Source organism: Sphaerodactylus townsendi, linkage group LG02 (genome assembly GCF_021028975.2).
Source record: "Sphaerodactylus townsendi isolate TG3544 linkage group LG02, MPM_Stown_v2.3, whole genome shotgun sequence".
NCBI classification, from domain to species: domain Eukaryota; kingdom Metazoa; phylum Chordata; class Lepidosauria; order Squamata; family Sphaerodactylidae; genus Sphaerodactylus; species Sphaerodactylus townsendi.
In genome coordinates, this window is record NC_059426.1 from 136,762,625 (window position 1) to 136,774,668 (window position 12,044).

Genomic DNA, 12,044 nt, shown 5'->3' on the forward strand with positions numbered 1-12,044 from the left:
ACTTAATTCTGTTTTTTGCTTACATTTTCTCTGCACAGCGGGTCCCTCCTGTATGGTGGAGTGTATGGTGCAGTCTTCCAGTCTGCACATCATAGTCTGCCAGCTCTCTCCATTTCAAAAGTATTTTGCTATCAGAAGTGGCAAGATGTTGTCTAAAAACTGGTGATCCAAGTTCCTTGGACATGTAAAGCTCTCTGTGTGTTTTGGGGGGTCCCTGCATTACTTGAACTTATTTCAAATACAGTGCTAAATTTGTGGTTACTCTTGGCAAGGTATGTGACCACTCAGATGAAAGACTAATCCATTTTTCTTTATTGATGGTTTTGCTAAGTGCTGTCAAGTCACAGCTGACCTACAGTGACCCTGTGGGGTTTTCAAGGCAAGAGATGTTCAGAAGTGATTTGCCTGCCTCTGCACAGCAATCCTGGACTTCTTTGGTGGTTGCCCATGCAAATACTAACCAGGGCCAACGCTGCTTAGCTTCCGAGATCTGATGAGATTGTTAGCCTGGGCCATCCCAGTCATGGCGTTCTTTATTAATATAATCAAATTCAAAAATATAAATAAAACAATAACCTTTAATTTAAAATTAATTTTAAAGGTCTTTTCATATGTTCAAACATGATGAAAGAGTATATCACTTTTTCATATTCATTTCTACATTTACAAAAAAGTTGATGTTTTCTCTTAAATGAAATTTCATGTATAATAAGCAGTTTTTGATTGAGTTTCATTTTGTTTAATAAAAAAATCTTAGCAGAAACCAACAACACAAGGCATACTGTTTTAATTGGCATGATTACATTTTAATTGGCATGAAAAAAATTAAAGACAAGGATTTTAACTTCTAACAATGGTAAAATAGAGAGATATGGTTTTTAATATTACTTTCATCTAAGGTGAACAGTGTGGAATGGAAATACATTAGAATGAAATGTCAGTGGTGCGTACAGTTTAATCTGTGAAATTTTGTCCCCTGTGCTGAATATTACTCTGTCTCAATTGCATATTAAACAACCCTATCAAGGCAGGCATTGGCATCTGCTGTGCTGACACAAATTGTGAATTAAATGAAATTGATGTCCTCTGTCGTATATTTATGAAGACGGACCATTCTCTGAAGTATTCTGTTTATGAAGAATTTATGATTGCAAACTGTTCCAGAACAAAAAAAGTGGCAATAAATTCTTTTTTGTGACCGTACCCTCCAAGGGCATTGATTTCACCTCCTGCTGCTACTTTTGTTACAGCATAAAAACAATAGCTGGAGCTAGATTCCACTGAGAGCCTTCAAATTATCAATATTGGAGCCATCAAAATAAAAGGGTGTTGCCAAGAATATAGTTGCTTCTTCTATTGTGATCTCCCAAACACACTGTTTGTAGAATGCTTTAGAACAGCTGAATATCTACATATTTAATTCAGTATGCATTTCAAAGCTTATTATTAGACTGTAATTCTCAAACCATTTAGTCCACAATTGTCCACAGGCTTGAATGGGGCTAACCCTAAGCTTCTGTTTCTATGAATAGTCATTGTTCAGTGCAGCCCATTAAAGACCCAGCTTCTGTAAATTAGCTTTCACCAGCTTTATCAGGCATGGGTCCAGTTCCTAAGTGATTACCTGCATGCCTGTGGTCTCACCCTCTGCCTCCGAAGGAAAAAAACCATTAACAAGACTGCACATTTAAAACCCAATATTTTTATTTGCACAATAGGTTGTAGATCAATCACAATGAAAAGATAACTAAACTTTCAGGTGGATGCAGCCAAACCACTGACAGCCTATAAAAATTGCATGCACTCCACTTTGCTGACCAACTGGAAGCACAGCTTTTCTCTGTAATGCAGTTGCCATGTCAAAGTCCTTAAAAACTCATACTTGTGATTAGCTTTGGCACTAGTTGGATGATAGCTGCCCTCAGACTAGTCTTTCAGTTTACTTATTCATAAACTGGGGGACTTTTTGTTGCAGAATACTGAGAGAAGATATCTGAGAACCGCCATTTAAGGACAAAACTGCATGATACTCTAAGCATCTGTTGGGTCACATGTGTACAACTGAGCTTGCGGTCAGATTGGTGGAACTCACACTGCAAAGGAACAAAAGGAGCTTCCATTTTTCCTCCCATCCTGCTTCGCCAGTGGAAAAGATGGGAAGGCTTTTCACCCCTTTTGCTCCATATCCTGGCAAAGATACATGAAGCCGGAGCATAGAACCTTTAAAAAGACACTGCAAAGGAGCAGCAGTGGTGTAGTAGTTAAGAGCAGGTGCATTCTAATCTGGAGGAACCGGGTTTGATTCCCCGCTCTGCCGCCTGAACTGTGGAGGCTTATCTAAGGAATTCAGATTAGCTTGTGCACTCCCACACACGCCAGCTGGGTGACCTTGGGCTTGTCACAGCTTTTCGGAGCTCTCTCAGCCCCATCTACCTCACAGGGTGTTTGTTGTGAGAGGGGAAGGGCAAGGATATTGCAAGCCCCTTTGAATCTCCTACAGGAGAGAAAGGGAGTATATAAATCCAAACTCTTCTTCTTCTTTATACTGGTAAAAGTGGGGTGGGGTGGAAACTAGAATTTCCTCCCCCTTCACAGCATCCCCCTTCACAGCATCAAGCAAACAAGTACTTTTTAAGGTGAGTTTCTTCGAAGTTTGTCTGACTGGGAGTCCAGTAGTGCAAACATGACCCAACTCATGTCACGCTAATCATGTAGTTTGACTTTCAGCCTTTTACCTTGAGCTGCAATTGACAATAACTAACATTGAAATAAAATTGACTTCTAAGTGTGCAGTACAAATGCCAAATTATGCATTAAAGTATGTGGTTATATATGTTAGTCCAGTCTCTCTGTTCTCCATTTCTAATTGCCCTCAGGAAGATTCCTGTGCAATCAATTGCTTAAATTTCCTGCCTACTTGCCACAAGAAACTATAGCTGCCTTTTCCTTCACCAATGTTCTAGCCCATATTTGCATCAAAATTATGAGTTTAGAACGTCAAAAAAGCAGAGCAGTGTCCAGATGAAGAGTTAAGCACATTCACATATATGTGTTCTACCACTTTTCAGCAAAGTTCTACCTCATAAAAGTACATAAATCCACTTTGCTGACCTACTGGAATCAAAGCTTTTCTCTGTAACATGGTTGCCACACTGAAATCTTTAAAAAACTCACACTTGGTTAGCTTTAGCACTAATTGAATGATGGCTTTTCTCTAACTGAGTTGTCTTTCAGTTTTGCTATTTAAATTCATCGATAAATCGGTACACCAATGTTTCAGTTGAAGAGCAAATTCAAAATAATTCCATCTGGCAGCAAAACTCAGTAGAGTAATCATGAAGATCCATATGACATAGAAATGTACCTGCTGATCAAGAACCTGGGCATGGCAATGCTGCATAAAAGGTGGCCAAACCTCAATTTCTTGAGAAATCTGATACTGCTTCATTTTTAGCTTTCATAGTATTTGTCAAAATGTGAAGAACTGTAGAGTTACATACATTCAGTCAACCTACCCTTCTGAACATATTATTTACCAATATCTACCAGTACTCATAATCTTTGTAACATTGTAATAGAGTAAGTCAGGATGTGTAATGGTATAGTATAGCCCAGGAGTCCTCAATCTTTTTAAGCCTGCAGGCACATTTGGAATTCTGACATATCATGGTGGGAGCAGCAACAAAATAGCTGTCACAAAATAGCTGCTGCAGGAGGCAGAGCTAGCCACAAAATGATTGCCACAGCTTAAATTTAATAGCATCGTGCAGATCCTTGTGCTGTAGTGGCAGCTGCTGCCAAAGCAACGTTTTTAAAAATCTGCACAGTCAAACAAATCTCCAATAGTCAATCAGAAGCTTTGTTGGGCAAAAGCTCTACCTGGCTCTGCCCATTTCCTAAGAAAGCTCGATGGGCACCAGAAAAGATGCTGGCAGGTGCTGTGGTGCCCATGGGTACACAATGGGGACCTCAGTATAGTCCGTGTTAAATCTCAACAGTTAAGCTGGGTTCTTATGTGAATGGGAGACTCCAAGGAACATTCTGCAGAGGAAGGCATAGGCAAACTACGGTACTTCTGTTTAATCACTTGCCTTGAAAACCCCACCAGGGTTTGTTATAAGTTGGCAGTGACTTGACAGCACACACACACACACAAGAGCAAGTCACAATGAGGTTTCAGGCCACTTTGGAGAGAAAAGGTGTGCACAAATGTGCAAATATACCAGGGACATATTTTAAACTGTATGTTGGTTTCACATCAATGCGTTCAAATTAATTGTTTAAATATGCTTACAATAACTACATTAGATTTATTATAAAATGCTGATATATTACAGTATAAATTTTGACATCACCTTTTATTTTTCTCTTTCTGCCCTAACAATGTAAATTCAGGTTATTATCCATTGAATCAATGATAATTCTGCTTGCTTTTATATGTCTTGTTGACAAGAGATGTTAAGTAAACAAAGGAATAAGGACCTGACCCGGACAATAGCTCTTTTGTCATTGATCATTATGAGAATGTAAGAGGGGATACTGACAACCATTTACCACTTGACATTCAGAGTTCTCCTTGCTATTTGGTAGGATGATATAGTTCACTGAGACAAGAAAACTATCCTTTCTCTCTTCAGAATACTTCAATTAAATGTATGAGATCAGACATAATGACTTAGAAAATAGCTGCATGTAAGTTTGCTCTGAATGGCTGTCTACCCAGAGAAATGTACTGGCGGTAAAAATCTTATACAGAGTTATTCCAGTCTAAACCAATTGAAATCAGTGGGCACAGACTGGAATAATTCTGCATAGAGTTACACTGTAAACCACCTAAATAAGGAATTAAAATGACTAATGTTGCTACTATCTAGATAAAGGTACTGATGGTCACCTATCTAATACATATTCTTTGGAACATAAGACTAATCTATGGTTTCTTTCTCTGTTGCATTAGAAAACCCTAGGAGAGAAGATCCAAGACACAATGGTAGGGCACAGTGGGTTAGGTCCACGTGACCTGCTCTCTCCTGAAAGCGGCAGCCTGGTAAGGCAGCTGGAGGTCAGGATCAAAGAATTGAAAGGGTGGCTGAGAAATACTGAGCTTTTTATCTTCAATTCCTGTCTGAGGCAAGAAAGTGAAGGAACAATGAATGCCGAGAAACAACTGCAATACTTTAAGGTAATAAAAAAAGCCCACAGCGTTGATGCAAGGGTTGTTCTTTACAGCAAAATAAAATATGAAGTATGTGTGTTAGTCTCCTATCCTTGCATATATAGCCTATGTGTATGTATACTTTTTATATGTTTTTCAATTAAGCTGTTCCTTAATAATAGAGTTTAAGTATAAAAATTGCAAGGATCAAAATAATTTCAGCCTGATATTTACATTCCTCAAAGTAGTACATACAGTCTAACGAAGATGCTTTTCAAATCCATTGCCTGGTGACCCAAGGGCATAGTCATGAAGCATGCATGAACAATACCAATACCACCATACCAAATGCTGCCAATGTACACATGCTGAACTTCTTGTAAGCAGATTTTCCAAGTTAAAAAAACCCATCAATTCAGCAAAAATAGGTATTTTTAAAAAAGTTTAGTTAGAATGTCAGCTGTGATTTTTGCAAAGTTGGAGGATCCCTGATTCTGAGTGCTGTTGAGATGCCTTATTATTTGTTGCAACATAAGATTATGTTTTCTAAGCAACAACTAATATGTTGGCATGGACTTGCTTATAGTTATAGCTCTTTATGTTGATTACAAGCAATACATTGATTCTGGGTGGATGTATGCCACTCATCTTCTTCGAAGAACCCTGGCCACATATAAACTTGTGTGGCAGGTCCCTTTACCCTCCTAACTATTTATGGTAGACTCCTAACTATGCTATGCAGGTTTTCCTGCTTTTTCTATAACTAAGTTGTTTTGAGGTGTTTAAAGCTTATCTACTCAGCCTTAAGAACTCCAGAAAGGTGAAGGGAGCCTGTTTTTCCAGCTAATTATAGCAAATCTCCCTTTTCAAGACACCAGAGTACCGAGGCAAGTTCAACAAACAGAAGTTATCTTTATTGAACAAACTAGATGAGATTGGGAGATATTTCTGTGAATTGAAATCAGGCAATATACAAACTTCAGTATTTGACTCAGACTGCTTAATCAAGCATTATAAGTTTCTTCAGTTGCTTAGATGTTATGAGAGATTCTTTACTTTAAGATAGGTCAGTTAGATGTTACTGGCTAATGGATACAAGATGTCTTTGGGGTCTGTCAGACTGACACCCTTTCACACCGTACACATACATCCTTGACACTGTTAGCTATCCACTTCACATAAATCTACCTCCTGAGGTAACTATAGCAGAACCCTGATATGCCAGACTGGGAAGCCACCTGTGTGTATAATTCCCCTTCTAACTGGTTTAGGAATTCTTCACTCAGAAGATATAGTCCCTTATCTTTGATTTAGGGTCACCTGTGAAAATTCTCCCTACACTTACCCACTAAATAAAACTTCCAGTTCTGCTTATTACCGCTGCTGCTCGGGTAACAATAAGTGATTTCAGCTCAGCAACTTAAATGGTCTTCAAAGTAAAAGGATTTTATTCGGAGATGGTGGTCACAGCTCGGGCAGGAGAATCGCGCTCTTGCAACCCAGTGCAAGAACTTTTATTCCCAAACTTCAAAGGGGCAAAGGGGCAGGTAAAAGGGGAGGTAAGGGGGCAAGTCCCTCACCAAACACCAATAAGAAAACAGCAATACAAAAGCAAGATACAATTACAACTTCTGAATGGGATTACAAAATCCCGCTGTCAAACATCTTCTCGCGGGATCTCGCAATGTTGCTGAAGGGAGAGCAGATAACAGTCCATTCAGGAAATCCAGGTGGGCTCGCTGCTGCACCCAGCTATCTTCTTTATCAGATGGCTGTTTCCTTCAGTAATGCCCTGAGGCTCCCACTCCTCATCTTTACAACACAGAAAAGTTCAAACTGTCCAATGGTGGCCCCTGCACGTCTTCCAACGGCTGGGGACCTCTGGGTGCTGCCACCAGATTTGATTTGCAAGTCCAAAGGGGGTCTTTTGTCTTTGCTAAGGAGTCAGCTGGGTGTTGGTCTAAGCTGCATTCCAGAGCCAACTTCCTTGTCCCTTAATATCAGCCTCTACAGGCTACTGCTTTTGCTAACAGACACAAATTTCAAAAATAACATTTCTAAACTTAAACATTAGAGAAACCTTAAGGGATAAACACATATACCTATAGGCAAGACTCTCCTAAATTAAAAATAACAAAACCTTAAACTAACTGGAGAACCTAGTCAAACTAAAATCCTAAACAGTGGGCACATCATAAATTCAACTAAAGAGGGGCTTTTATTACATCTTAAAAGGGCATAAGCAAGAGGGAAACCATATAGCATTGGCACAATCATACATATACGTTCTCTGTGAACCTTATGGAGGCTTTTGAACCACACAAGTCTCTACGTCCGGGCATGGAACCAGTGGAGTCAGGCGACCTGACTCAGGAAAATATTTTGTTTATTTTCCTGGGCGGTAACATGCTGACTGTGTATTATCCATTTCCAGTACACACTGAACTAGTATATTTCAAAACAGATCCACTCCCTGACTGAAATTCTCAGAGTAGATATTTTAACACACACGCTTAAGGGTCTTGATGTCAACTTGATGTCAAAATCCAATTCCAAAAGCTTTCAAAACTTTTTCTCTCACAGAAATTCCTCCTCCTCCTCCTCAGAGTCAGCTGGTTGCTCCACCAATCATAGTGCAGGTCAGCTTACCCAATCAGGGTGCTTTCCCATTCCTAGGAAGTTTTCCCCCACTCTGTTGTGCTAGCACCTTGTCCCACTGACTGACTTGCACTTTTAAACCTCTATTTTTCTGTGCTGTCTGTCACAGCTTGTTTGGGATGGAGGTCTTATTGTTTTTGGTGTTATTTTAGTACATTCAAAAATAGCTATGTTGAAGAAGAAAGCATATGCTGCATAACATACATTCTTCTTCCCAAGTCCATATTCCTAATTTGTCAGGGCTTATTGTCAAGTTCATAGTTTTTATCTGTGTTGTGGTTTGCAGTGGGGGATGGGGCAGATGGAAGCAGAAGTGCCTTGACTGTCTTTTGAGCTTCTTAGAGCCCAATCCAGAGCTCCAAGTGGCCGGAGACAACGCTGCTACCATCCTGCCTCCAAAGAGCATTCAGGCAGCATTAGAAGGTGCCAAAAAGACAAAAGAACTTGGCCCCCAGAGAATTCTCCCATTGTCTTAAATGGTAATGGGATACCCAGGTTGATGGACTGGTGGAAACTAAGTTCAGTTCATCCATGGGAATGCTTCCAGAATGCCCCCCCCCCCTCCAGAGTATCATCCTGTGTCGACGGAACTGGGAGATTGTGGTTGCTTTTGGGATCAGTTGCTGCAGTGCCATGTGCTGCCCCTTCCGCTGTTACATTTGCCACTTGCTCTGGCAAGGTGGGCACCCACGTCAACTCAAGGCTGTGCCAACTACAAAGCGGAGTCTCCTCCCTTTGAATTGGACTATTATTCACATCTGCAATTGAATGTTAGCATGAAAGTTTCCATAATTTGAAAGCTCCAGAAAGAAAAAGGGGTAAAGGGGGATTGTAGAATATACCACTGCATATAGTTTGTACTAATCCTTTCCCAGAACAATTGGATGTCTTCTCCACCATAAAGATTGGTTCTATGATTTTGTCATTCCTTCATCTTTTGAGAACTGAGGAATATATCACGGTTTCCATATAAGTCAAGTGATATTAACCTCAGGGTTCCAGGTTACATATTTTGTTGCTGTAGAATAAGCAAGTAGTTTTTTGCTTCTTATAGCATTTGTACTTTCTCAAACCACTGAGAAGTTTTAACAGTGGTGCTTGTGCAAGATCTTCAGTTGTGCAAAAAGTCTAGTGGCAGGGGAAAACTCACAACATTATATTTCAGACTTGAAGAAATTTTGTATTTTTTAAAACTTTAGTGGAACTGATAGTTAGTTACTAGATTTCAAATTCTTAGTCAGAGAACTTCTTGGTAAAAATCTTGTATACTACACAGTTGGGAAAACAGCATCAGAGCTGAGCAGAAGAGGCCTGGGTACAAGTTCTCATTCAATGGTAATGTTTAAATGGTGACCCTGACCCAGTCACTAGAGTTTTTCTAATCTCCAAATGTATCAACCAGAGTTCCTTGGAGAAAGGTTGAAATAAAATGAATTTGACACATCTGCTTTAAAGTGTTCATACAAAACTGGCATATTTTGGGAAGTCACATTTCCCAGCCCATACACAAAGAAATGTACAGCTGTCTCACAAGAAGATCTGCACAGCACGGGGAATTGATTGTGTAGTCCAGCACTGTAAACAGATGCCGAGTAGGTGATAAACTACTAAAACAGTAAACAACAACCGTAAACTATATGCTGTAAATGTTTATAACCCGAGAAGCACTAAAATTTACAAAAATTAACATGGATCACAATTGGTTTAGCCTGTAGTGGGTGCTGTGGTGAGTGTGAGCATGAGCGTGCAGTAAATGCAAAAATTATGGGGAACCAAAGAATGAAGGGCTTGCCTTTGTTGTTCCTCTCTTCACCAAATCTAAAGCCATTGTCAGACCCCTCAGTGTCTGTTGAATTGAAACCCGAGCAGATCACACTGAGGGGTCATTTAACTGTACGCTGTCCTCTATACGAGTAGACATTTTGTATGCCATTACATCCAGCTGAGATGACATGCTAAAATCCAATCCATGCAGAGCTGACTGCAAGCCAGTCATAAACAATTCCCTCAGAAGTTTCTGCTAGAACTGGATCACAAGCTGCATATTTTCCAGGGGCAGCTGTGTGTTGAGAGGCTATATTGGCTGACAGGGTCTTTCAATCGTGAAATTTACACACTCTTCACTGTTCTATCAGGAGAAGCATATTTCCCACACAGTCATCATGGGGGTGGTTTTGCTTTCTACCTTCACACTGCAGATTTGACAACCAACAGACTCAAAAAGCCACCTTGGATAAAGTGAAGAACTGTGCATTGAACTGTTCTGTTTAAGGCTGGTGCTCCTCAACCGGTTTGCTTTCATCTCTGAGCTTACCATCTTTCCCAGCCTATTGCAAATTAGCCACTTACTTCAGGACCCTGCAGGAATTTGGGGGATTTATGATTTAGGTCATTTCTTCCTAATCATTACCTTTGTCCAATCTCTGACATCATTTAAAACTGCAAAATCAGTCAACTATTAAACACTTCAGTGATATAACTATCTTTTCTTCTCTTGATTCCCAGAAATGGGTTGATTATCAGATAACAGGTTGGATACAACAATTTTTTTTTGCCCTGCCCCTTCAAATTATCTTGCTTACTACAGCTCCCTTCCCATATGGGTGAAATCTATGCAGGTCGCATAATCTCCTGCATAGTTTTTTCGGCCATCATAGGAGGCCCCACCACTTATTTGCCCCAACAGTAGAACTGGTTGATTTTTTCAACTTCTGACATAGTATTTGATAACTTCAGCTTTTATAGATTTTCTTTATAGCAAGAAAATTTTTTACAGCAAACGTTAAATGTTTGTGGGCATTCGTGATCATTTGTGAATGTGTGAAAGAAAACGCATGTATTTTGAATTCAAGACATTCAAGAATTCAAAAATCTTAAATTATTTATTTCATCATTATTGCTCATTCACCTATTTTGTCCTTGCAAGTTTTCATATTTCCTTATGTGTCACTGCATGTACGTTACACTGCTTACATTAATAAATTACCTTTTCAGTTATTATTGTTTTGACAATTCAGTGGTATGTAAGCAGAAATTGCAGTATGTAGACTGTGAATAAGGCAAGACACATATTCTCCAGCTTTGTAATCAGAAACTCAGGTTACTGAAGAGTTCAGGTCTTCAAACTGGAAAATATGTACATCAATCTATTCACACAAAATGGTGACCACACGTATATGAAGGATTGTAGGAGTACACTCTCCCAGAGCTGGGCCAGAGTGCATCTGGTGTGCACTCTGTTTTTTCCACCACCACCCTCCGTGGTGCCCTGCCCCTCCCATCCCCTGCCCCCCACTCCCTCTTATTTTAGTTCAGCCTGGAAAAGCAGCCTGTTCCCTTCAGGCTGAAAATGGCCGGGTGGGAACTACACTTCCCATGAGATCCTGGGGCTCACAAGGTCTCCTGGAAAGTGTAGTTCCCACCAGGCCATTTTCAGCCTGAAGGAAACAGGCCACTTCTCCAGGCTGCACTGTTTTACTAAGGTAAGTTAAACTAAGTGGGGGGGCACTGCGGGGGGAGGAGGGGGTGTCGTGGGGGAGGGTGGGGTGATTTTCTGCCCCCCAGGCATGCGCCTGGTGCAACTTGCACCCCCCGTCTCCTGGTAGCTCCGCCTCTGCACTCTCCTTCTACATAAGATAGGCGCACCAAAATTGTAGTGACTTAAAAGGGTTGATATATAATGAGTAAGCCAATTTTGTATATTAACCAACTAGGTGGAGAATTTTTTTCTCATTTTTAATTCCCTGTTAGAAGTCTAGGAAAGCAGATATGGAACACACTATGATGTTACTAAGAATCCACAGTTTGTTTGTGAGTTGAGAGAACCTCAAATCTTTGGCCTTGCATGCTGCTCCTTCTCTCTTGCAGAGCTGTGATTGAAGACTTCTTGACTGAAGATTGAAAACTTCTTACAAATCAAAAACAGAACAATAATAAACAGAATTATATTGTTCTATGTCCAATGAAGTTAATGGGCTGAATTATCAGTAAATAAAGAAACCTAAATTTGGATACCACCATACAAGGGAATTCAGTCAAAGACTTTTTAAATTATGAAACCTTCAGTTGCAGTTCCATGCATTGGTGGGGAGGGGAGAAGAAATGTTCAGGCTCATGCATTTATGGTTCATTATAAACAAACTGATATTTCTTCATGTTGTCTGGACACAGCCGGATGGTGGTAAGATTCTTTTCAGTATTTGGCAGGACAATACAAATAACTAGCGTATCA

General features: G+C 40.0%; 1 protein-coding gene across 1 annotated transcript in view; it reads left to right on the top strand.

Moving 5' to 3' along the window:
- AKAP6 (A-kinase anchoring protein 6) overlaps positions 1-12,044 on the top strand; it is a 289,841-nt gene that overhangs the window by 225,843 nt on the left and 51,954 nt on the right. Inside the window, 1 exon segment of the mRNA XM_048484616.1 lies at positions 4,958-5,182. Coding sequence (XP_048340573.1) covers positions 4,958-5,182 — 225 coding nt within the window.